Below are 27,400 nucleotides of genomic sequence, written 5' to 3'. Positions count from 1 at the left end.
CTTGCAGTGTACACAGATTACCTAGAGGGCAATGATTTTTTTTTTTTTTCTCAACAAAAGTGGAGTTACGCTTTAACCACTTGCCGACCGCTCACATTGAGCATACTGCGGCAAAGTGGTTCGTTATCGCCCAGCGACGTAGTACTACGTCTCTGGACTCCTCCCCCTGTAGGCGGCACTCGCGCGCCTCCGGAGGCGCGCTCCCGCTGTTTTCATTCACAGCGGGAGTCGGACCAGGGGAGGAGCGGCGGCAATCGCCGCTGCTCTTCCCCGATCGTCGGGGAATAAGTGACAAGGAGTGACAGATTGCAGGGTTCAGCATAGCTGAACATGCGATCTGTCCCTGTGTCACATAGTCCCCTCCCCCCACACACGTCAGTAAGCACCAGGCATACATTAACCCCTCCCTCTCCAATAAAATTAACCCCTTCCCTGCCAGTGTAATTTTTACAGTAGCAGTGCATATATATATATATATATATATATATATATATATATATATATATATATATATATATATAGCACTGATTACTGTAGTAATGTCACTGGTACCCCCAAAAGTGTAAAAAATGTCAGTCAAGGGTCCGATCTGTCCGCCGCAATGTCGCAGTCTCGCAAAAAAAATCGCAGATTGCCGCCATTACTCGTTAAAAAAAAAACACCAAAAATGACAAAAATCTTTCCCTTAGTAAACGCAATAACTTTTGCGCAAACCAATCAAAATACGCTTATTGTGATTTTCTTTTACCAAACATAGGTAGCAGAAAACAAATTGGCCAAAAATTTAAAAAAAAAATTGATTTTTACATTTTTTTGGGGGGGGGAATTTCATATAAAAAAATGTTAAAAATATTGTTATTTTTTCAGAATTTACGCTCTTTTTTTGTTTATAGCGCAAAAAGTAAAAATCGCACAGGTGATCAAATACCACCAAAAGAAAGCTCTGTTTGTGGGAAAAAAAAGGACGTAAATTTGGGTACGGCGTCGCACGACCGCGCAATTGTCAGTTAAAGTCGCACAGCGCCGAGTCGCAAAAAGTGGCCCAGACGTAAGACCGCAAAATCCTCCGGTGGTAAAGTGGTTAAAGTCCAGGACATTTTAAAATAATCTAAGTACGGCAAACGGTTAAAACGTCAGTCCAGGGCCTTTTCCAGCACACAACTAAATGAAACGCCAAGTACGGGTAACCGGATATATCTGCCTATGGAAGACTTTTTGTCTTGACTGAAGATCTGCTGTAATTTGAAGATCATTAACTGTTGCCTCATGGAGGATCTTAGTCTTTTTTGTTTTGTTCTCGGTCCCTATGATTCCAGAAGATTTCCCCCAACAAACGCCCTCTCTCTGTAATAATTTTCACCCACGTAAGAGCTGGAACAGCCCGAGAGAGTATAAATAAATCAACATTCATAGAGAGTTCCAATCGTGGCATTCCTCCAGACTGTCAGCGATCCAGTTACCGAAATGTTTGCTGACCTTCGACCTCCAGCGTTTGGAGCCAGATGAGCTGTGCTGGCCTGGGAAGGGTTAAAGCACTTGTCCTGAAGTGTTTTCCCCCCCAAGTTAGGCCCCGTAATCTGACACTGAGTAAACTGAGGCCGGTGAGATCACCAGGAGCCAGCAGGAACGTCTTTCAGTGCTCCGGAGGCCGCAGAGCGCAGATTTTACAGGCCAGATGTGATATAAACAGGCGGCGGAGTAAAATCTCAGGCCTAGTCTGTCATTCAGAGGAGCGTTAGGAGTTTACCAGAGATTTTCTAAAATAACAAGTATGCTATTTTTTCTATAATAAAGCCGAATTTACCCCAATCAATAGAATTTCATATGAACTTTAACTTGCTAATGTAACTTTAACCACTTCCGCCCCGGAAGATTTTACCCCGTTCCTGACCAGGCCCTATTTTGCGATTCGGCTCTGCGTTACTTTAACCACTTAAAGCGGTTGTAAACCCGGAAAAAAAAAAACCTGCAAGACAAAGGCATAATCGGCTAGTATGCATTGCATACTAGCTGATTATGTATTACTTACCTTAGAACGAAGCCCCAAAACGGACCCCCAGACATCGCTGCGGGCGCTGCCATGATCCCTCAGCGTCTCTTCCGGGTTCGGCGGGCTCCGGCGCTGTGATTGGCTGGAGCCGCGATGACGTCACTCCCGCGCATGCGCGCAGGAGTGATTTTCCGGCAAGCTCCCGGCAAGCAAAACTGAAGGTCCCCCCGGAACTTCAGAGCGCATGCGCCGCTCGCGTGAGCGGCTGCATGCACTGCAAATATCTCCTAAACCGTGCCAGTTTAGGAGATATTAATTGTACCTACAGGTAGGCCTTATTATAGGCCTTATTATAGGCTTACCTGTAGGTAAAAGTGTAAAAAAGCGGGATACTACCGCTTTAAGCCCCGGAGGATTTGGCTGCTCAATGACCAGGCCCTATTTTGCGATTCGGCACTGCGTGACTGTAACAGACAATTGCGCAGTCGTGTGACGCTGTACCCAAATGAAATTGATGCCCCTTTTTTCCCACAAACACAGCTTTCTTTTGGTGGTATTTGATCACCTGTGCGATTTTTACTTTTTGCGCTATAAACAAAAAGAGAGCAACAATTTTGAAAAAATAACAATATTTTTTTAATTTTTTATATGAAATTCTCAAAAATGTAAAAATCAAAATTTTTTAACATTTTAGGCCAATTTGTTTTCTGCTACATATTTTTGGTAAAAAAAAAATCGCAATAAGCGTATTTTAATTGGTTTGCACAAAAGTTATCGTGCTTACTAACTACGGGAAAGATTTGTCATTTTTTCCTTTTTTTACTAGTAATGGTGGCGATCTGCGATTATTTGCAGAACTGCGACATTGCGGCAGACAGATCGGACCCCTAACTGACATTTTTTACACTTTTGGGGGTACCAGTGACATTACTACAGTAATCAGTGCTAAAAATACTCACTGTTACTGTAATAATGACACTGGCAGGAAAGGGGTTAACCCTGTTGGTGATCAAGGGGTTAAATGTGAGCCTAGAGGAGTGATTCTAACTGTGGGGGGGGGGGGCGTGGCTTCTGAGATGATCATAGAGACATGTGATACTATATAGCAGGATCACATGGGCTCTATGATCATCCCAGGGAGAAGAACGGGTGGCTGTGTTTACAACAGCTGACTGTTCTCTCTCAGCGAGGAATGATCGTGGGTGTCAGGCACCAATAAAAGCCACCTGACACAGGCATCGGCTTACCCGCTGAGGAGCCCACCACCGCCGGTGCACGCACTCTCACCCCCTAGACTCCCCAGAGCGAGCGCTGTATTTGTACGGCAATTTGCCTGGGAGCGGCTTTTTGCCGCAGTACATTTGCAGGGGGCGGTCGGAGAGCAGTTAAAGCGTAACTCCACTTTTGTTGAGAAAAAAAAAATTCCCCTCTGGGTGATCTCTGTACATTGCAGGGATTATAACAAACTTTGTTGCAGATTCCTACTTTTCGTTATTCTGAAGAAATCATTGTTTGTTCCTCTGTGCTGAGTGGGTCAAATGGGAGTGATTTCATAATGATCTATCAGCTGTGGCAGCTGCAGAGCTCGAATGAGGAAAGCTGCTGGGCCTGCATCCCTTTAGACGTGTTTCATTTGGGAGTATCTCACCAAGTTGCAGGGGGTGCCAGAAAACTGAGTTGTATCTTAGGCAGACTTCTGGGAAAATTGGTGAGCCAATCACACAAGCAGGAAATGATGTTTCTGGGGGTGTGGTCAGTATACATTCTGTGTACAGAACAGCTCCAGGCAGCCATATTGCATTTTCAGAAAATGACAGCAGCTGCAGATTAAAAGCAAAGGTAATTTTTAATAACATTCAATCACAATATGACTAGTCTCACAATTGTTAAGGCTATATTGTTTTTTCTTTATTTGCAATTTTTTTTCCCCAGGAAAGTGGAGTTACCCTTTAAAACCTGTGTTTAATCTTTCTGCGGATTTCTTTAAAATAATACCTGGTAACGTGTTCCTATTGGCTGACTCTCTGGGACTTTGACACCTCTAAAGCTTTCACCCAACAATACCAGGAGATGAATACCCTTGCAAGCAGAGAGGTGGTGACTGTCAGTCGGCAGCTCTCTGCTCTGATCCCTCACTGGAGCGCTGGGTTGTGGGTGAATCCTTCCTGAGCTTGCTTTAGCTCTGACATCTGCAGACAGGGGGCTGAACTGTTTCACAGGAGAAGTACAATCAAACAAGCTTTGCTCCTTGGGTTGTCGCCCCTGTCAGGCGTGCTCCTTGGGTTGTCGCCCCTGTCAGGCGTGCTCCTTGGGTTGTCGCTCCTGTCAGGCGTTCTCCTTGGGTTGTCGCCCCTGTCAGGCGTGCTCCTTGGGTTGTCGCCCCTGTCAGGCGTGCCCCTGGGGGTTGTCGCCCCTGTCAGGCGTGCCCCTGGGGGTTGTCGCCCCTGTCAGGCGTGCCCCTGGGGTTGTCGCCCCTGTCAGGCGTGCCCCTGGGGTTGTCGCCCCTGTCAGGCGTGCCCCTGGGGTTGTCGCCCCTGTCAGGCGTGCCCCTGGGGTTGTCGCCCCTGTCAGGTGTGCCCCTGGGGTTGTCGCCCCCTGTCAGGCGTGCCCCTGGGGTTGTCGCCCCCTGTCAGGCGTGCCCCTGGGGTTGTCGCCCCCTGTCAGGCGTGCCCCTGGGGTTGTCGCCCCTTTCAGGCGCGCTCCTGGGGTTGTCTCCACTTACAGGCGTGCTCCTGGGGTTGTCGCCCCCTGTCAGGCGTGCCCCTGGGGTTGTCGCCCCCTGTCAGGCGTGCCCCTGGGGTTGTCGCCCCCTGTCAGGCGTGCCCCTGGGGTTGTCGCCCCCTGTCAGGCGTGCCCCTGGGGTTGTCGCCCCCTGTCAGGCGTGCCCCTGGGGTTGTCGCGCCCCTTTCAGGCGCGCTCCTGGGGTTGTCGCCCCTGTCAGGCGTGCTCCTGGGATTGTCGCCCCTGTCAGGCGTGCTCCTAAGGTTTATCTGGTCTGTGTAATGGTTTTGCACAGAGCAGCCTTGATTTTTTTCCCCTTCTGGGGTCCCTCACCGATGCTCCTTCCCTGCGCCGAGCACCCCCATATCAAACAGCTTGCTATGGGGTCACTTGTGCGTGCTCACTCCCAAGCCGACTGTGTGTGTCTATAAGACCACATAGAGCGAGGTTCAGCCCCACCCATGTTCTCTTCTCACTGGCTGTGAATGAGAGTTTGAGCCAATGAGGAGGGAGAGAGCCTTGGGTCTCTTGCACATCGCTGGATCGAGATCAACTCAGGTAAGTATAAGGGGAGCTGTGGGGGGGGGGGGAGCTGCTTGCAGAAGGTTTTTTATTTTAATGCATAGAATGCATAAACTGCCTTTTTAGAACCAATTTAGGAATAATGAAAATTCCATTTGAAATTACCTTAACATGTTTAATGTTAAAACCTATGATATTTTAGTGTTTATTTACGCATTATTATATCCTAGGGCATTTTTGGAATACATTTATTTCTAAGAGGAGTATATTAGGGTAAAATGATAATATTGATTGGGAATAGGAGACTGAAGCCACTTTTTAGCTGCACACTCAGCCATTGTCAGTCTGGGCGCGGGGAGCCGCTCACTCCAAGCTCCGGCCTCGATTAAAATTATTTCCCTTGCAAATGCATTTTTAAACAGCCTGATTTATCATGTGCCAAAATATGCTCTTGTATTCTTGCTATTTAATTTAAATTAGTTTCTGCTTCACTATAGGATTAAGGCTTGAGTGTTGATATCTTTAAAGCTTTACACCAACTAGCCGGGGGTTATTTATGAGACTCTCTTAACCTGTTTGTTCCTAGTCAACGGCGGCTGTTAATTCTTCACCGCAGAAACCGTTTTCAACCGTCTGCTCAGCCGTAATGTAAAAATCCTCACTATGTTTTGCAGGGTGCTGCTAGAAGGGGATTGAGGTGTCATGGAAAAGTATGATATAGTTTTAAAGCTGAACTCCAGCCTAAGACGCACACAGGCGCTGAGGTCTGTACTCCATGAATTACCCGTTTTGTTTATGCGGCTTGAGCTGCCAGGTGCTGCGTGCGGGCCGTCTATGGGAAGGTACCGGTCAGTTACTTGTCCTAATTTAATCGGTGTGTGGGTTTGCATCTCCTGATCACACACTGTTTGCGTTCAGGAACACTTATCTGCGTGCATATCGAAATAGGGCAGGCAGCTATGTCCGTGCAGCCGCTGTATCCCTATAGGTTTACTAAGGCCTCATGAACACTGTATCTATCCTCTTAACGTTTATTTCTCCTACAGGAGTTTGGCAGCAGCAAAAACATGGTTAACATTTTAGGCCAATTTGTTTTCTGCTACATATTTTTGGTAAAAAAAAAAATCGCAATAAGCGTATCTTGATTGGTTTGCGTTACTAACTACGGAAAAGATTTGTAATTTTTATTGTTTTTTTGTTTGTTTTTTTTTTGTTTTTTTTTTTACTAGTAATGGCGGCGATCTGCGATTTTGTGGGACTGCCACATTGCGGCAGACAGACCTGACCCCTTACTGACATTTTTGACACTTTTGGGGGGGACCAGTGACATTACTACAGTAATCAGTGCTAAAAATATGCACTGTTACTGTAATAATGGCACTGGAAGGGAAGGGGTTAACGGTGTTGGTGATCAAGGGGTTAAATGTGTGCCTCATGCTTGCTGACGTGTGTGGGGGGAGGGGGTTGTGTGACACAGATCGCAGGTTCAGCTATGCTGAATCCTGTGATCTGTCCCTGCCTGTCACAGAGAAGATCCGCCCGCTTTGTTTACACAAGCGGGCGGATTTTCTCAATCTTTCCCCGACGATCGGGGGAAGAGAGACGGTGATCACCACATCTCCTCCCCTGGCCCGACTCCTGCTGTGTCTAAACACAGCGGGAGCGAGCCTCTGGTGACACGCGTGCGCCGCGGAGACAGCAGGGAATCCAGCGACGTAGGTCTACGTCGCTAGACCCAGGGCTGCCACCTTGATGCAGTAGCAGCAACGTGAGCAGTCCTAAAGTGGTTAAAGGCTTACCTATAGGTACAAGTTATAAGAGAGGGTTTACCTCTTTAACTATTCCACATCCTTTCTAATCGAGTTCTTCTTTAAGGCCTCATTCACACACTTTATGTTCAGGGACATGCACCCAGACCTACATGGCTGTCAAATTGGGATCTGTGTCTGTACTGTCACTGTGTCCCAATAGACATAAATGGGGCTGTCTGCATGTGGATGCACAGAAAGTGTGTGCATCCTGTGCAGACAAAGACTGACCTTTGCATGTATGTGCACCTAAATACACCTGTGTGACTGAGGCCCAATGCTTTGCATCTACTTGTGATCACTCTGAATTTAAACTCCCATCACCCCCTGCCTACCAGCTGAAATTAAATATATTCAGGAGCAATGTTCCCTTTAGGCTGCGCGCATGCACGGATGCGCAGTCTAATTGACGGTCCCGCGCAGCACATATTCAGACCGCGCAGCCGCAGACGACGGCGGCCAGGGAGCAGATCACTGCGCCCCGAGCCCGTCCATTGTGTGACAATAGCGAATGAAAATTCGCTATTGTCACACAGATCCTCCTCCTGGCCAATCAGGGAGCGGGTCCTCCAGCTTCCTGATTGGCCGAAAGGCAAACCCCATGTCATTGGCCGAGGAGGAGGTGGGAGGACTGAGGAGACGCGGGACTGAAGAGAAGCTGCCGTGATCGTGAAGTAAATGCATGGGTCTCGCGAGGGAAACGCTGGCATCTCTGCATTGATTGGGGGCAATGCTGTGGGCACTCTGCATTGATTGGGGGCAATGCTGTGGGCACTCTGCATTGATTGGGGGCAATGCTGTGGCCACTCTGCATTGATTGGGGGCAATGCTGTGGGCACTCTGCATTGATTGGGGGCAATGCTGTGGCCAGTCTGCATTGATTGGGGGCAATGCTGTGGGCACTCTGCATTGATTGGGGGCAATGCTGTGGGCACTCTGCATTGATTGGGGGCAATGCTGTGGCCACTCTGCATTGATTGGGGGCAGTACTGTGGCCAATCTGCATTGATTGGGGGCAATGCTGTGGCCACTCTGCATTGATTGGGGGCAATGCTGTGGGCACTCTGCATTGATTGGGGGCAATGCTGTGGGCACTCTGCATTGATTGGGGGCAATGCTGTGGGCACTCTGCATTGATTGGGGGCAATGCTGTGGCCACTCTGCATTGATTGGGGGCAGTACTGTGGCCAATCTGCATTGATTGGGGGCAATGCTGTGGCCACTCTGCATTGATTGGGGGCAATGCTGTGGCCACTCTGCATTGATTGGGGGCAATGCTGTGGCCACTCTGCATTGATTGGGGGCAATGCTGTGGCCAGTCTGCATTGATTGGGGGCAATGCTGTGGCCAGTCTGCATTGATTGGGGGCAATGCTGTGGCCAGTTTGCATTGATTGGGGGCAATGCTGTGGCCAGTCTGCATTGATTGGGGGCAATGCTGTGGCCACTCTGCATTGATTGGGGGCAATGCTGTGGCCACTCTGCATTGATTGGGGGCAATGCTGTGGCCACTCTGCATTGATTGGGGGCAATGCTGTGGCCACTCTGCATTGATTGGGGGCAATGCTGTGGCCACTCTGCATTGATTGGGGCAATGCTGTGGCCACTCTACATTGATTGGGGGCAATGCTGTGGTCACTCTGCATTGATTGGGGGCAATGCTGTGGGCACTCTGCATTGATTGGGGGCAATGCTGTGGGCACTCTGCATTGATTGGGGGCAATGCTGTGGCCACTCTGCATTGATTGGGGGCAATGCTGTGGGTCTAAAGGTTTGCGCTCAGAAATTTTTTTATTTGCTCAGCACAGTAAAAAAATTAGAGGGAACATTGTTCAGGAGTGCCTGCAGCAGTGCAGAGCGTGCTATATTGTCCTAAGTCCTGGTTCACACTATAACCTGCGCGTGAATCATGCAGGAACCGCACCATATTCATGTGCAATTCAGCGCGGAGCGGTTTGAGCCCATTGATTGTGAATAGGCTTAAATCGCACCGCATCACACCAAAGAAGTGCAAGTATCATTTTTGGAGCTGCGCTTCATTGTAAGGGCACCCCCACGCATTTAAAAAATGCAGCGTGTTTGTGGGTGCAGGAACTGCAGAGAAATCACATGGTGCTTTTGCCGCAGCGTTTTTAAAATGCTGCAGGCCACAAACCTGCAAGAGTGTGAATCTAGCCTTGCATACAGTTAGGCAGCGTGTCACCAGGACAGGAAGTGAGAGGAAATCTCCTTGATGGAGTCATAGCAGAACATACCTCACAGTGGTTTGAAAGTGAGTCACTTGTGCAAAAGCAACACTCTGTAAAAAAAAAAAAAAAAAAAAAAAGGCAGTACTTACCTTTCCAGCTTTCTGTGTTGCAAAGGTATTCCACACTGCTTGATGTGTGCTGTAGGGAAGAACTCATCATGGTGGGGGGGAAGCAGGTATTCGGGTTGACTCGCTGCCTACTGGACTGGTAAATATTCAAAGTCATCTTTTATTTTTTTTTATTTATCCTGACTGCTGGGTCACTGCAAAACATATTTAGACATTTACCATAGACCAAACAGGAAATAATCGTAACGTATGAATTGTTCCTCTATTCTAGGAGGTATGTAACCCATAAGGAAAGGCCACTCTGAAACTGAAGAGGGTCTTCTATCAGGCTTTTTGGCCAAGGATAATTACCCCTCCCCCCTGGTTGTGACCAGAGCTTCATGGAGTGCCACATTATTGCTGGTTCTGCTGATGTAAATTGATACTTTAATGTTTTCATTCTCACGTTGTTACATTCTTTCACTTTGGAGGAAAGTGTAAACATGGGCCCCATTTGGGCCTCAGAGGGTTCATGCACACTGCAGCTCAAAGAAGCGGCTCCTACAGGCTTTTGAGCTTTTTGGAGCTCTCATTTTTTTTCTGCTTGGAAACTACCCTTCATGTTAGCCAATGTGTTCATGCACTCTGACTTTTTCAGGAGTTTACAGGCATAAGCTCCTATGCCTCGGACACACGTTGAGATACAATGCCTTGCGAAAGTATTCGTCCCCCTTGAACTTTGCGACCTTTTGCCACATTTCAGGCTTTAAACATAAAGATATAAAACTGTAATTTTTTGTGAAGAATCAACAAGTGGGACACAATCATGAAGTGGAACGAAATTTATTGGATATTTCAAACTTTGTTAAATAAAAAACTGAAAAATTGGGCGTGCAAAATTATTCAGCCCCTTTACTTTCAGTGCAGCAAACTGTCTCCAGAAGTTCAGTGAGGATCTCTGAATGATCATCCAATGTTGACCTAAATGACTAATGATGATAAATAGAATCCACCTGTGTGTAATCAAGTCTCCGTATAAATGCACCTGCACTGTGATAGTCTCAGAGGTCCGTTTAAAGCGCAGAGAGCATCATGAAGAACAAGGAACACACCAGGCAGGTCCGAGATACTGTTGTGGAGAAGTTTAAAGCCGGATTTGGATACAAAAAGATTTCCCAAGCGTTAAACATCCCAAGGAGCACTGTGCAAGCGATAATATTGAAATGTAAGGAGTATCAGACCACTGCAAATCTATGAAGACCTGGCCGTCCCTCTAAACTTTCAGCTCATACAAGGAGAAGACTAATCAGAGATGCAGCCAAGAGGCCCATGATCACTCTGGATGAACTGCAGAGATCTACAGCTGAGGTGGGAGACTCTGTCCATAGGACAACAATCAGTCGTATACTGCACAAATCTGGCCTTTATGGAAGAGTGGCATGGAAGAAAGCCATTTCTTAAAGATATCCAAAAAAAAGTGTAATTTAAAGTTTGCCACAAGCCACCTGGGAGACACCAAACATGTGGAAGAAGGTGCTCTGGTCAGATGAAACCAAAATCAAACTTTTTGGCAACAATGCAAAACGTTATGTTTGGTGTAAAAGCAACACAGCTCATCACCCTGAACACACCATCCCCACTGTCAAACATGGTGGTGGCAGCATCATGGTTTGGGCCTGCTTTTCTTCAGCAGGGACCATTCTGGAAGAAAACCTGATGGAGTCTGCAAAAGACCTGAGACTGGGACGGAGATTTGTCTTCCAACAAGACAATGATCCAAAACATAAAGCAAAATCTACAATGGAATGGTTCACAAATAAACATATCCAGGTGTTAGAATGGCCAAGTTAAAGTCCAGACCTGAATCCAATCGAGAATCTGTGGAAAGAACTGAAAACTGCTGTTTACAAACGCTCTCCATCCAACCTCACTGAGCTCGAGGTGTTTTGCAAGGAGGAATGGGAAAAAATTTCAGTCTCTCAATGTGCAAAACTGATAAGAGACATACCCCAAGGGACTTACAGCTGTAATCGCAGCAAAAGGTGGCGCTACAAAGTATTAACTTAAGGGGGCTGAATCATTTTGCGCACCCAATTTTTCAGTGTTTTATTTGTTAAAAAAAGTTTGAAATATCCAATAAATTTCGTTCCACTTCATGATTGTGTCCCACTTGTTGATTCTTCACAAAAAAATTAGTTTTATATCTTTGTTTGAAGCCTGAAATGTGGCAAAAGGCCCAAAATTTCAAGGGGGCCGAATACTTTCGCAATGCACTGTATGTGGCGGCTGTGTTAAACACACTGTGTGCACTGTACACTCACTGTCCCAAGACCCCCCGACTCCAGACGAGGCCGAGGGAGGCGGCCTAAAAAGGCAGAAGCTGTCCCAGTGCGTGGAGGCATGTGGCGCAACATACGCAGTGACGTCACAACAATATCGGTAACCTCCCGGGGCCGATTCTGGTATATCAGGGAAAGTGCATATCGGCCCTCGATATATTGGCCTTGCCGATAATCGGTCGATCCCTAGTTCTACCACTTCCTGTCCTAGGATGACAATGCTGTTCCTCCATACATACAGTACAGTGAGTCAGGGTTTTACTGACGGGGTCACCAGGTGCAAAACAAAAAGGAGAGCAGCCACCACATCTAAGGAATCATTTATTTTTGTTCCGCAGTTTAGATGCGGTTAAATTGTGTTTAAACTAATGGTAGCATTAGGGATAGGTATGTAGACAAGCTTACCAGAGGTAACATACCTGGAGGGTCTTGCCATTCTGGTGATATGTCGGTTGGGCACACGTTCGGTGGCACAGGAAGCAGTGAAGCCGCGGGCTCTAAATAATGGTGTCATGCTCTGGCGATATACTATGGTAGTGGTGTAAAACTGAAGAATGATATATATTTTGGCAGATGAACACTTTACATGTATGTATATCAGCTGTGTATTTAGCGCCAGACGTATTCCTCTTCTGGGGCCGTAGATTCGCATTCACCATACACACTTGATAAGATTGAAATCCTTCTGCCTTTCAGATGTCATTTTTTTTTTTTTTTCTTCTTCTAAAAGAGGGTTTCTTTTGAGATGCAAAGCTTCGGGGAGAAGGTACAGCGCTGCTGCTTGGGGGACTCGAGCGGATAAACAAAGAGGGCATCTGGGGAAAATTAGGCCAGATAAAAGGAACAGATAAGTTGGGAAAACCGGCTCCCATTGAAGGCACAAAAGGAACTGATATTCAAAAGGCTGTTTGAGGTTTTCTTGTAAGAGGAGAAAAACCCACTTAGAAAACATATTTACATATTTAACGCTATCACACCTCTCCTCGTCTTCTCCCAGCAGGATTTGTCATTCAATATTAATTTGTCTGTGTTGCTATTGTGTCTGCAGCTGAAATTGTAAACCAATTACGTGTATTGACACAATGTGGAGAAACTGGTGGCCCTATATAAAAAACATCATGCGGGAGATTTTTGTGCCTCATATGGGCCTTTTAATCCTAACTACTGACCTGTTGAGAGTTTACATTTACACTGGCCCATTTCAGCATTATAAAAATGCCACTTATTGTTTTAAATTATAAGAGAAGTATGGGAATGTTTTTTTTTTTCTTTTTAAATCGTACTTACCAAAGTGGATGCAGTATCGGTCCAATGCTGCATATGTCCACCGCCGGCTCTAAGGCTGAGAACTGAGCGATCAAACACCGCTGGTCACTCGGTTCCTAGAGCTCCCTAAACAGAGAGCAGGTGATTGTCACTGACTGTCTACTCTGCTCCCCCCACGGCAACCTGAGCGTTCAGCTGTGGAGGGGGGGCAGGGCAGGAGTAATGGGCTCACGCTCTCAGCTTCTCGCTGAGAGGCCGAGCCGGGTTCCGGTCTAGGCATGTGGGGGGATCCTGACCATTCGGTCTTTTTTTTTTTTTTCCCCCTAGCCTGGACCGGCTCTGTGACGTCAGCCAGCAGCGGGCTTCAGCCTGCTGTCTGCTGAAAACCGGTCAAAGGAGTAAAGATTGATCTGCACTCCTGTGATCCACAGAAGTACAGCCAAACGAGCTGTAAATAAATAGTTAAAAAAAAATATAAATATTTTTGTGCTCATAAGTTTACATACCCTGGCAGAATTTATCATTTCTTGCCAATTTTTCCAAGAATATGATTAACACAAAAACTTTTCTTTCACTCATGGTTAGTGTTTGGCTGAAGCCATTGATTATTAATCAACTGTGTTTACTCTTTTTAAATCCTAATGACAACAGAAACTACCCAAATGACCGTGGTCAAAAGTTTACATACCCCAGTTCTTAATACCGTGTATTCCCCTCTTTAACATCAATGACAGCTTGAAGTCTTTTGTGGTATTTGTGGATGAGGCTCTTTATCTTCTCAGATGGTAAAGCTGCCCATTCTTCCTTGCAAAAAGCCTCCAGTTCCTGTAAATTCTTGGGCTGTCTTGCATGAACGGCACGTTTGAGATCTCCCCAGAGTGGTTCAATGATATTGAGGTCAGGAGACTGAGATGGCCACTCCAGAACCTTCACTTTATTCTGCTGTAGCCAATGACAGGTTGACTTGGCCTTGTGTTTAGGATAATTGTCATGTTGGAATGTCCAAGTATGACCCATGCGCAGCTTTCAGGCTGATGAATGCAAATTTTCCTCCAGTATTTTTTGATAATTCATCTTGCCATCAATTCTGTTTTTGCGTTATCATTCATATTCTCTGAAAAATGGCCAAGAAATTATAAATTCTGCCATGGTATGTAAACTTAGGAGCACATATATATATATACAGTGGGTACGGAAAGTATTCAGACCCGCTTAAATTTTTCACTATTTGTTATATTACAGCCATTTGCTAAAATCATTTAAGTTCATTCTTCTTCCTCATGAATGTACACATAGCACCCCATACTGACAGAAAAACACAGAATTGTTGACATTGTTGCAGATTTATTAAAAAAGAAAAACTGAAATATCACATGGTCCTAAGTATTCAGACCCTTTGCTGTGACACTCATATATTTAACTCAGGTGCTTTCCATTTCTTCTGATCATCCTTGAGATGGTTCTACACCTTCATTTGAGTCCAGCTGTGTTTGATTATACTGATTGGACTTGATTAGGAAAGCCACACACCTGTCTATATAAGACCTTCCAGATCACAATGCATGTCAGAGCAAATAAGAATCATGAGGTCAAAGGAACTGCCTGAAGAGCTCAGAGACAGAATTGTGGCAAGGCACAGATCTGGCCAAGGTTACAAAAAGATTTCTGCTGCACTTAAGGTTCCTAAGCCCGCATGGAGTTTGCTAAAAAACACCTGAAGGACTCCAAGATGGTGAGAAATAAGATTCTCTGGTCTGATGAGACCAAAATAGAACTTTTTGGCCTTAATTCTAAGCGGTATGTGTGGAGAAAACCAGGCACTGCTCATCACCTGTCCAATACAGTCCCAACAGTAAAGCATGGTGGTGGCAGCATCATGCTGTGGGGGTGTTTTTCAGCTGCAGGGACAGGACGACTGGTTGCAATCGAGGGAAAGATGAATGCGGCCAAGTACAGGAATATCCTGGACAAAAACCTTCTCCAGAGTGCTCTGGACCTCAGACTGGGCCGAAGGTTTACCTTCCAACAAGACAATGACCCTAAGCACACAGCTAAAATAACGAAGGAGTGGCTTCACAACAACTCCGTGACTGTTCTTGAATGGCCCAGCCAGAGCCCTGACTTAAACCCAATTGAGCATCTCTGGAGAGACCTAAAAATGGCTGTCCACCAACGTTTACCATCCAACCTGACAGAACTGGAGAGGATCTGCAAGGAGGAATGGCAGAGGATCCCCAAATCCAGGTGTGAAAGACTTGTTGCATCTTTCCCAAAAAGACTCCTGGCTGTATTAGATCAAAAGGGGGCTTCTACTAAATACTGAGCAAAGGGTCTGAATACTTAGGACCATGTGATATTTCAGTTTTTTTCTTTTTTAATAAATCTGCAACAATGTCAACAATTCTGTGTTTTTCTGTCAGTATGGGGTGCTATGTGTACATTCATGAGGAAGAAGAATGAACTTAAATGATTTTAGCAAATGGCTGCAATATAACAAAGAGTGAAAAATTTAAGGGGGTCTGAATACTTTCTGTACCCACTGTGTGTGTGTGTGTGTATATATATATATATATATATATATATATACACACACAGTATCTCACAAATGTGAGTACACCCCTCACATTTTTGTAATTATTTTATTATATCTTTTCATGTGACAACACTGAAGAAATTACACTTTGCTACAATGTAAAGTAGTGAGTGTACAGCTTGTATAACAGTGTAAATTTGCTGTTCCCTCAAAATAACTCAACACAAAGCCGTTAATGTCTAAACCGCTGGCAACAAAAGTGAGTACACCCCTAAGTGATAATTTCCAAATTGGGCCCAGTTAGCCATTTTCCCTCCCTGGTGTCATGTGACTTGTTAGTGTTACAAGGTCTCAGGTGTGAATGGGGAGCAGGTGTGTTCAATTTGGTTTTATCGCTCTCACTCTCTCATACTGGTCACTGGAAGTTCAACATGGCACCTCATAGCAAAGAACTCTCTGAGGATCTGAAAAAAAGAATTGTTGCTCTACATAAAGATGGCCTAGGCTATAAGAAGATTGCCAAGTCCCTGAAACTGAGCTGCAGCACGGTGGCCAAGACCATACAGTGGTTTAACAGGACAGGTTCCAATTAGAACAGGCCTCGCCATGGTCGACTAAAGGAGTTGAGTGCACGTGCTCAGCGTCATATCCAGAGGTTGTCTTTGGGAAATAGACATATGAGTGCTGCCAGCATTGCTGCAGAAGTTGCTGGCATTCTAAGGTAGGCAGAACGGTTCATTCCAGCCCTCTCTGCTGTACACATTCCCTGGGTGGAAAACTGACAGGCGGATTGCTTCAGTCGGAAGGCGTTGGATCAAGGTAAGTGGTCCCTTCATTCAGATGGGTAGGTCAAAAATCCCATTCCTCTGATGTTCATTGACGAACACAGCACGCACCCCTCTGTGGAGTTGCAATTCTTCTGACACTGTAACACAACTGAGTACCTATAGCAGAGAGAGGGAGTATACCCCCTGGGACTGCCCATAGGCGTAGCCAGTATAACCCAATGGTTAAGAAGATCAGGAGTTCTGTCTGTCAATGAACATCAGAGAAATTGATTTTACGGTAAGTCAAAATCCCATTTTCCCACATTTTTTTGCAAAACTTAGCCGGGCTTGGATGTTTTTCTTCGTAAGAAAAGGCTTCCCCCTTGCCACTCTCCCCCATAGCCCAGACATATGAAGAATACGGGAGATTGTTTTCACATGTACTGTCACACAGCCAGTGCTTGCCAGATATTCCTTCAGCTCCTTTAATGTTGCTGTAGGCTTTTTGGCAGCCTCCCTGACCAGTTTTCTTCTCGTCTTTTCATCAATTTTGGAGGGACGTCCAGTTCTTGGTGATGTCACTGTTGTGCCATATTTTCTCCACTTGATGATGACTGTCTTCACTGTGTCCCATAGTATATCTAATGCCTTGGAAATTCTTTTGTACCCTTCTCCTGATTCATACTTTTTAGAATCCCTCTAATGCAGAGGTCTTCAAACTTTGGCCCTCCAGTTTTTGAGAAACTACAATTCCCATCATGCCTAATCATGCCTGTGAATGTCAGAGTTTTACAATGCATCATGGGATGTGTAGTTCTGCAATAGCTGAAGTGCTGTAGTTTGAAAATCCCTGCTCTAATGCTTTGAAAGCTCTCTTGCTATAGGACGCGGCTAAGAAAATGTCTGGAAAGACCTACTAGAATAGCTGAACTTTATTTTGGGGTTAAACAGGGGCAATCTAAATGATGGTAGGTGTGTACTGACTCCTATTTAACATTAGTTTGAATTAGCGATTGCTTAATTCTGTATCCCCAGTTGTAAAAGGGTATGCATGCTTATGCAATTGCGTTAGTTTAGCCTTTTATTTTTTCTCCCCACCTAAAATATTTTAGTTTCTTTTTTAATTGAGTTGTACAGTTTGTAGGTCACATTAACCATTTAAATCGGAGTTCCGGGCACAAAATCGATCTTTTTTTTTTTGTGCCCGTCCGCTAGTTCTCCATCACCTGAAAAGGAATTGGATAGTTAGGTTCTTTTTTTTTTTTTTACTCACCTTGTAATTGAAGATCGAAAATTCTCACCTCAGGGTACTTCCTCCCTCAGCGCCGCGGCTCCGCCGTCACTTCCTGTCTCGCGATGATTCCTGGGAGCTGAACGTCATCGCTCCCAGGAATCAATGCGACGGCACCGGCCCCGCTCGTCACTTCCGGGGTGACGCCGCATTCCCCTGCCAAACAGCTTCTGGGCATGCCCAGAAGCTGTGGAGGAATGCGGCGCCGCACCGGAAGTGACGAGAGAGGCCGGTGCAGGCGCATTCTGGGAGAAGAGGACACAGAAGAGGACCGTGCCGGCTTCAGCTGCCCACAAGAGAGATGGCAACGCTGTGGAAGAAATTTTATAAGTGAGTATTTCATCTTGCAGGTAAGTGCGAACCGGGACAGATCAGAGGCTAGCCATTGTGGAATGTGCTAACCCTGACTGTCCCGGGGGTATGTTTATTGAAAAATGGTTTCTGTGCCCGGAACTCCGTTTAAGCCCCGGAGGATTTGGCTGCTGAAAGACCAGGGGGTATTTTGCAATTCGGCACTGCGTGACTTTAACGGACAATTGCGCGGCCGTGCGATGCTGTACCTAAACGAATTTGACGTCCTTTTTTTCCCACAAACAGAGCTTTCTTTTGGTGGTATTTGATCACCTGTGCGATTTTTTGATCATGCGCTATAAACAAAAAAAGAGCGTCAATTGTGCAAAAATAACAATATTTTTCACATTATTTTATATGAAATTCCCCTCAAAAAAAATGTAAAAATCAAAATTTTTTAACATTTTCGGCCAATTTGTTTTATGCTACATATGTTTGGTAAAAAAAATCGCAAAAAGCGTATTTTGATTGGTTTGCGCAAAAGTTATCGCGTGTACTAACAAAGGGAAAGATTTTTGTCATTTTTGTTTTTTTTTTTTAACACGTAATGGCGGCGATCTGCGATTTTTTTTTTTTTTTTTTGCGGTACTGCGACATTGCGGCGGACAGATCGGACCCTTGACTGACATTTTTGACACTTTTGGGGTTACCAGTGACATTTCTACAGTAATCAGTGCTATACATATGCACTGTTACTGTAAAATTACACTGGCAGTGAAGGGGTTAACTTTATTTGAGAGGGAGGGGCTGTGTGTTTCCCTAGGGGCGTGATTCTAACTGTCATTGGCTGTGGCTTGAGCTGTAGGAACAATGATCAACGGTCCTACATAGTAGAACCTGATGATCATTGTTTCTAAACAGGGGAGAATGACAGGCGGCTTGTTTACACTAGCCGCCTGCCTTTGTCCCGCTCCCCCGACGATCGCTGAGTGACCGGCGGACATCGGGTCCGCCGGTCACAGGCATGGGGAGGTCCGTGGCCACGCGGGAGCGCGCCGGCGGTGCGCGCTCGCTCCCCAGAGCCTCACAGGCTAGTGACGTACCGATACGTCACTCTGCCTGTGAGGGGCTGACTGCCGCAGTATATCTACTTGCGGCGGTCGGCAAGTGGTTAAAGGTATATAAAGTTCTGAAATTATTATCTTAGTCTCATTTTTTTTTTTTTTACATCACAGAAACCTGACACTTTAACAGGGGTGTGTAGACTTTTTATATCCATTGTACCCAAAAAGACTTGCAGCTGTAATTGCAGGGAAAGGTGGTTCTACAAGTATTGACTCAGGGGGGTGAATATAAATGCACGTCACACTTTTTACATATTTGTAAAAACATTTTGAAAATAAATTTATAATTTTCCTTCCACTTCACAATTATGTGCCACTTTGTGTTGGTCTATCACATAAAATCCCAATAAAATACATTTCACGTTTTTGGGTTGTAACATGACAAAATGGGAAATTTCAAGAGGAATGAATTATTTTTCATGGCACTGTATTTTGACTGTAGGCTGTGTTCTGTAGAACTGTGTTTTATAGTATGTTTTGTTCTCAAAATTGTCACTGACACTTCTTTTGTCCTCTTTAGTTGGCCAAAAAGATACGGGAGAAGTTTAACCGCTATTTGGATGTAGTGACCCGCAACAAGCAGGTGGTTGAGGCTTCCTATACTGCCCATTTGACGTCCCCACTCACCGCCATCCAGGATTGCTGCACAATTCCACCATCAATGATGGAGTAAGTTGTGTTTCTCTCTATGGTTGCCCTCATTTTACTTTTCTATCTTACCTGCTCTAATGACAGGTCTAGACAGTTCTTGTAGTGCTGCTGAACATTTAGTTATTATATTTATTATATACTACTGTACATTTTGGATGGAATTGTGTTTTAAAGCGGAGTTCATCCCATTTTAATAAGTTGAGATGTATGCAATCCCCTTTAAAAATTATTTTACCAATGTAAACTATATATTTTTTTTTTGTAAGGAAATACCTTTTTTTCTTCTTTATTCATCCGCACTTCCAGGTCCGGCCGCCTATAGGCGATTATGTCACTAGGCGATTCGCAAGGGCTCCTGGGATAGCGGCGTTATGTATTCCAGCAGCCCTTGTGAATTGCTTAGTGATGAAATCTTGCGTTATATCCAGTCCGGCACCAGCTCAGGGATACATTCCGCGCCCCGCCTCCTTTCAGTGAGGTCTATGGGATGTAATGCTTTCAGTCCGCCCCGCCTCCGCCCTGCCTCCTCTCAGTGAGCGCGGACTGAAAGCATTACATCCCGTAGAACTCACTGAGAGGGGGCGGAAGCGGAGCGTGGAATGAAAGGAATACATCCCTAAGTACAGCTGGTGCCGTACTGGATATAACGCAAGATTTAGTCACTAGGCAATTCGCAAGGGCTGCTGGGATACATAACGCCGCTATCCCAGGAGCCCTTGTGAATAGCCTAGTGACGTAATCGCCTATAGGCAGCCGGATCAGGAAGTGCGGATGAATAAAGAAGATAAAAGGTATTTCCTTACAAAAAAAAAAAATATATATAGTTTACATTGGTAAAAGCATTTTTAAAGCGGATTGCATACAATCTCAACTTATTAAAATGTGTGGCACTCCCCTTTAGGTCATTAACTTCCTTTTGTTGTGATGGGTTTTGCTATTTGTAATTTGCACATTCTTGGTGCTCTGTTAGCTACAGTATATGTATGTGTGCCTGTTCAGGGTGTGTTTATTTTCTGCTCTTCCTGTAAAATATTCAACATAATGTATTGCCTGTTTCTTGGTGTCTAAAATTTTAATGAAACATATTTATGTATGCTTTTGTACTGAATGTATTTTACATAATGCAGAAATAGTTGTATATTTTTTCGCAAATAAGCAAAGGATTTATTTTCTCATATCTTGCATTTTGTCTTAACCACTTGACCTCCGGAAGATTTATACTACTTCGTGACCAGGCCATTTTTTACAATACAGCACTGCGTTACTTTGACAATATAACGCTGTACCCAAATAAAATTTGTCATCTTTTCCCTACAAATAGAGCTTTCTTTTGGTGGTATTTGATCACCCCTGCGGTTTTTATTTTTTGTGCTCTAAACAAAAAAAGACTGACAATTTTGAAAAAAAAAAAAACAATATTTCTCTTACGTCCTCCGACAGTCGCCGCCTCTTCATATTCGTCACGTATGGGGGTATTAGACTTTGCTCCGAAGGAGTAGCTAGGCAACAGAATATGTTAACATTAAAGCTTTTAACATATCCCACCCTCAATACCCTCCTACTTCCTGCAACCATATCTCAGTTTCAATGTCTAGCTTGTCAGGAGTGGCTGGCTCTCTCTGTGCTGGGGCTTTGTGCCCCAGACTCTTTCTTCTTTTTTGATTTTTGTTTGAGTTTTCTCTCTACCTTTACTTAGCTGTTCTTTTTGTCAGCGTTAGTTAGTTCTTCGGATGAAGAGGATCATGCGGGCTGGGTCTCGGGCTGATCCCCCTGGTCGCAGGTCGTGGGTCAGTGGCTTCCCAGCCTGCCATCGAGCGTTCAGCCAGGTAACGCTCCTGGCACAGTGAACGACCCATCCCTGTTCGGTGCAGGGATGATTGGTGAGGTGGCTACCTCACTGGACGCTGTGCGGTTTCTTAACCCCCATTCTGTGCGTCTTGTATGCGACTCTCCCTGCCTCATGTGCAGCGGCTTGTTCGCCTGTGCGGGTCCCCCACGCCATTGTGAGGTAAGTGTATCTATGTGGGGACCTGTCTGTCTGGGGGGGTGTCAGTCTGGGACTGTGTAACCTGCCTCTGTTCACACTGTTTGTCTCCCTATCACTCGGCTGCATGCTGTGGGCTGCAAGGGGGGGGGGGGGGAGCTGTGTGACACTGTGTGTGTCAGCCTTGTCAGTGTGAGAAGCTGTGTGCTGTGGGGCATGTTTGGGCACTATACAGCAATTGCTGCGGCGATCTGACATGTTTTTTTATACATGGATGACGTGTGCATTGCTGTACTGTGGAGCGGCGGTTTCGGCGCCAAACGGCGCCATTTTGCCTACACTCGCTCCGGCCGCATGTTCTACATGCATGGCGGCCATTTTCTTGTAGCCTCCCATAGGCTTTCATAGTGCGCCCTGGCAGCATCACTTCCTCTTCTCCAGGAACACCGATCGAGGCAGCAGCAGCGGCGAGGGTCTCCTCAGGTTATATCCTTCTTATCCATTGCCTGTGTCAGTTTTATTGTCCCTGTGGGGGTCTCAGGTGCAGATGCTGGTGGCTGCTCAATCTACTAAAAGACCCAGAGTTTCTCTTTCCTCTGATTCTGAGGGTGAAGGTGATGGGGCTGTTATGGCGGGGGCCTCCTTATCGGGGTCCCGCTCCTCCCTGGATCTAGTGGGGTCCGAGGTGGAGGCTGAAGTTGAAGGGGTTGATAATTCTCCCCCTGGCTCGCCTGAAGAGCTTGCAATCATGGATGAATTGATTGCTTCCATTAAACAAACGCTGCGTTTGCAGGATGAAGTGTGTCCCCCCGCTGCCTTGGCGGCTTATGGGACGCAGAGAAAACGCAGGACGCCGCAGGTTTTTCCCTGCAATGATGATTTTCAGCGCGCTGTTAAGGAACAATGGCGCAATCTGCGCAAACCTTTTGCTGTACCAAGTAGGTTCAAGCTGCGTTATCCTTTCTCGCCGTCCACTGATGAAAGGTGGTGTGTGCCACCCCCAGTGGATCACGCAATTGTGGTTTTAAACAAATCCACTGCGATTCCTGCGGAGGATTCCCCTGTGTTCCGTGATGCCATGGATAGGAGATTGGAGTCTCTTGCCCGTCATACTTATTCTGTTACGGGTTCTATGCTTAAGGCTCTGTTTGCCTCTCTTATGGCGGCCCAGGCGGTCGCAAGTTGGACGCAGATGCTTAGGCGTGTCCTAGTGGCCGATTCGGCCTTGCCGGCGACCCTGGATATGGTGGATCAAATCCACCAGGGTGTCATGTATCTGTGTGATGCGGACTTGGACCTAGTCCCGTTGGCTGCACGTGTGCACAGCGTGGCGGTGTTGTCTCGCCGCCTGGTTTGGTTGAAATGTTGGTCGGTGGACCAGTCTTCACGTAAGACCTTAGCCAATCTACCTTATGATGGGTCTCGCCTTTTTGGGGAGTCCTTGGATGTGTTGATTAAGGGGATCACCGGGGGTAAGAGCACTCTCTTGCCCCATTTCCCCAAGGCTAAGGGGGCTTCTGGGAAGAAGCATGCTAATTTTCGGCCCCCTCAGGGGTCCTTTCTTGCCTTTCGGTCGCACTACAAGGGCAAACCGTTCAAAGGTCAAGGCTCTCAGAAGAAGCCCTGGTCTGGAAAACAGAAGTCCGGTCAATCCGGATCCGCAGCCCATAACAGTGCGGCCTGAAGGGGCGCCCTCACCCAGTTTTGGGGTGGGGGGACGCTTGCTCGGTTTTCTTCAGCCCTGGTTGGCCCGCGTGCGGGACAGATGGGTTCAGGAGATCGTTCGATCTGGTTACAAGATCGAGTTTCTCTCTCGGCCGGAGAGCAGATTTTTTCCCTCAAATCTTCAACTGTCTCCAGAGCGTTTACGGGACCTGCACCTGGCGGTGCGGGACCTGAGGGCTCAGGGAGTGGTAGTTCCGGTGCCTCATCGGGACAGATTTCGGGGGTTTTATTCCAATCTGTTCACCGTGCCCAGAAAGGAGGGCAAGGTTCGTCCAATTCTGGACTTGAAGGCTCTGAACCGCTCTGTGCGGGTTCGCAAGTTCCGCATGGAATCCCTGCGGTCGGTGGTGGCTGCCCTGGTTCCGGGGGAATTCATGGCCTCCATCGATTTGAAGGATGCATATCTTCACATCCCCATTTTCGAGGGTCACCAGAGGTACCTTCGATTTGCCATTGCGGAGGATCACTACCAGTTCGTGGCGTTGCCTTTTGGTCTCGCCTCGGCTCCACGGGTCTTCACCAAGGTGCTTGCACCGGTTCTGGCATTATTGAGGGCCCAGGGCATTTCTGTCCTGGGGTATCTGGACGACATTCTGGTTCGGTCTGCGACCAGCCAGGGTCTGGAGAAGGACCTGTCTGTCACGATGCAAACTCTGCAGGAGTTTGGTTGGACGATAAATTTTCCAAAGTCGACACTGAGTCCGTCGGTTCGTCTTCCCTACCTGGGAATGATTCTGGACTCGGTGCAGGCGAAGGTCTTCCTGCCGGAAGACAAACTCAGAACTCTTCAGGAGGAGGTCAGGTCCCTCAGGGACGTTCCGCACTAGTCTCTGCGGACGTGCATGAGATGTCTGGGATTGATGGTCTCGGCCTTCGAGGCGATTCCCTTCGCCCAGTTTCACACGCGGGGTCTCCAAGCGGAGATCCTGTCCATGTGGGACGGGCGACCTCAATCTCTGGATCTTCAAATCTCGTTGAGTCATCGCACCAGAAGAGACCTTCTGTGGTGGCTCCAGTCCCCGATGGTGTCCGGGGGCAAGTCGTTTCGTCCTATCTCGTGGACGGTAATCACCACGGATGCCAGCCTGTCGGGCTGGGGTGGTGTTCTGGGCGTTCTGTCCGCCCAGGGGACTTGGTCGGAGGGGTAGTCCTCCCTTCCGATCAACATTCTGGAATTGCGTGCGATAAATCTCTGTCTTCATCGTTGGACGGACCGGCTGCAGGGCTGCCCGGTTCGGGTGCAGACGGACAATGCCACGGCGGTGGCCTACATCAACCACCAAGGGGGCACCAGGAGTGCCCGAGCGGCTCGAGAAGTGGCCGACATTCTGTCTTTGGCCGAGACTCATGTCCCGGCGATAACGGCGGTTCACATTCCGGGGGTGGAGAACTGGCAGGCGGACTATCTGAGTCGCCAGACCCTGGATCAGGGGGAATGGTCTCTCCACCCGGCTGTCTTCCAGATGTTGTGCGCGAAGTGGGGTCTTCCAGATGTGGACCTGTTCGCGTCTCGTCTCAACAACAAGGTTCGTGGCAAGGACGCGCGACCCTCGGGCAGACGCGTCGGACGCGTTAGTGGCCCCGTGGCATCAGTACAGGCTGATGTACGCGTTTCCACCGATTCAGTTGCTGTCCAGGTTCCTTCGCAGGTTACACTCGGAACGCAGCACGGTGATTCTTGTGGCACCGGACTGGCCTCGCCGGTCCTGGTACGCAGACCTCGTGAATCTGGCGGTCGACGCCCCGTGGCGTCTGCCTCTTCGAGACGATCTCCTGTCTCAAGGACCGATATACCATCCTGCTTTACAGTCGCTGGCTTTGACAGCCTGGCTGTTGAGACCGAGGTCCTGAAGGAGAAGGGTCTCTCCCCAGAGGTCGTTCATACTTTGATCAACGCGAGGAAGTCTTCCTCGGGGAAGGTTTATTACCGTACTTGGAAGGCCTATTTTGCCTGGTGTGAGTCCAGGGGGTTTTCACCCCGCACGTACTCGGTTTCCCGAGTGCTGTCCTTCCTTCAAACGGGTGTCGATCAGCGTTTGGCGCTGGCTACGATAAAGGGTCAGGTGTCTGCGCTGGCCGTTCTGTTTCAACGTCCCGTGGCTTCCAACTCCTTGGTTGGCACTTTTGTTCAGGGAGTGCGGCATCTGGTTCCTCCTAGGAGGGATCCTCTGCCCCCTTGGGACTTGAATCTCGTTCTATCTGTGTTACAACGTGCTCCTTTTGAACAGATCAGGGAGATCTCGTTGTCTATGTTGTCCAAAAAGGTCGCCTTTTTGGTTGCGATCACTTCGGCTCGCAGAGTGTCGGAGCTGGCGGCTTTGTCCTGCAAGTCTCCGTATCTGGTTGTTCATTTGGATAAGGTGGTCTTGCGACCTAATCCTTCTTTTCTTCCGAAGCGAGTTTCGGAATTCCATCTTAATGAGGATATTGTCTTGCCTTCGCTGTGCGCGAAGCCTAAACATCCAAAGGAGGTGAGATTACATTCTTTGGATGTTGTTCGGGCGGTAAGGGTTTACCTTAAGTCGACTGAGTCTTTTCGAAAGACGGACTCCTTGTTTGTTCTTCCAGAGGATCCTCGGAAGGGCATGGCGGCGTCGGCCTCTACCATCGCCAAATGGATCAGGCAGACCATTGAACAGGCCTATGCTTTGCAGGGGAAGGTTCCCCCTGTGCCTGTGAAGGCGCACTCTACTAGATCTCTGAGTACGTCTTGGGCCTGTCGTCATGGGGCTTCTGTAGCCCAGGTGTGTAAGGCGGCGACCTGGTCGACCGTGCACACTTTCACAAAATTCTACAAAGTAGATGTTCAGGCATCGGCGGATGCTTCCTTTGGCCGCAAGGTTCTTAGTGCGGCAATTCCCTAGGGTCCCTTGTTGGGGACCTCTGGCTGTTGGGATAAGTTTTTTATCCCCTGGTTATTTGTCTTTTCCTGGGTTGTTGCTCCTGTTGAGCACTTGTTTTTCCTGTAGCCCAGCTGGTTTACTTCCTTTGGTAAGGTTCCTTTCTTTGATGCGGAGACTGCGTTGCCTTTCGGCGCGGATGCGTTTCCCACCCCTCATGTTTGCACTGCTTTGGGACGTCCCCATATGTGACGAATATGAAGAGGCGGCGACTGTCGGAGGACGTAAGAGAAAACTGAATTTTTGTAAAATCTTACCTGTAAAATTCCTTTCTCTGAGTCCTCCGACAGTCGCCGCCCCCGCCTCTCTTTTGGGGTTTGGTTGTATACTCTACTGCTATTCCACTGAAACTGAGATATGGTTGCAGGAAGTAGGAGGGTATTGACTGAGGGGACCACCCCTGGAGGGTGGGATATGTTAAAAGCTTTAATGTTAACATATTCTGTTGCCTAGCTACTCCTTCGGAGCAAAGTCTAATACCCCCATATGTGACGAATATGAAGAGGCGGCGACTGTCGGAGGACTCAGAGAAAGGAATTTTACAGGTAAGATTTTACAAAAATTGCGTTTTCTCTTACGTCCGCTGACAGTGGCCGCCCACTCATACAGTCTTCTCTACTGGGTATTGGTCTTATCCACAGGAGTAAGCTAGGCAGAAGATTTTGTTAAACATTCACAAAAAACTTTGCATAGACACACCTATAGGGGGCTGTCCCTCTGGTCCAATACCCCTCTGCTAGCAGCATTCCCAATTCAGTTTGTCTTTTGCCTAGTTAGGAGTAGGCAGGCTTCCCTTGGCTGGGGCTGCAGTCTCAGCCTTTTCTTCTTAATTTTTATTTCTGCTAAGTGATTTTTCTTTACACTGATAGCTTTTATTTTGTTCCTGCGCTTTCTTTTGACTTTCTATATTGTGGCGGACATTCTGACACATTTGACACTTTTTGGGGACCAGTGACTTTAATACAGGGAACAGTGCTAAAAAAATATGCACGGTCACTGTCTTAATGACTGGCTGGGAAGGGGTTAACATCGGTGAGCAAAGGGTTAACTGTGCGCCTACCCTGTGTTTTAGTACAGTGTGGGAGGTGCTTTTACTAGGGAAGGAAAATGATCCAGGTCCCTGCTTTGCAGAGACACAGGATCCATGCCTTCCCTCCTGTCAGAATGGTGCCCTGTGCAGACCGTTGTTATAC

The 27,400-nt window shown here is 47.1% G+C and overlaps 1 protein-coding gene across 1 annotated transcript in view; it reads left to right on the top strand.

The window, feature by feature from the left end:
- Positions 1–27,400, top strand: part of CACHD1 (cache domain containing 1) — a gene marked incomplete at its 5' end in the record, with an annotated part of 252,596 nt that overhangs the window by 106,134 nt on the left and 119,062 nt on the right. Inside the window, one exon of the mRNA XM_082265153.1 lies at positions 19,468–19,616. Coding sequence (XP_082121279.1) covers positions 19,468–19,616 — 149 coding nt within the window. The remainder of the gene's footprint in view (positions 1–19,467; positions 19,617–27,400) is intronic.

The sequence above is a fragment of the Pelophylax lessonae genome, assembly GCF_965119305.1.
Source record: "Pelophylax lessonae genome assembly, chromosome: 8".
NCBI lineage: Eukaryota > Metazoa > Chordata > Amphibia > Anura > Ranidae > Pelophylax > Pelophylax lessonae.
The sequence above is the reverse complement of the archived record's forward strand: the minus strand, read 5'-3'. Positions and strand labels throughout refer to the sequence as shown.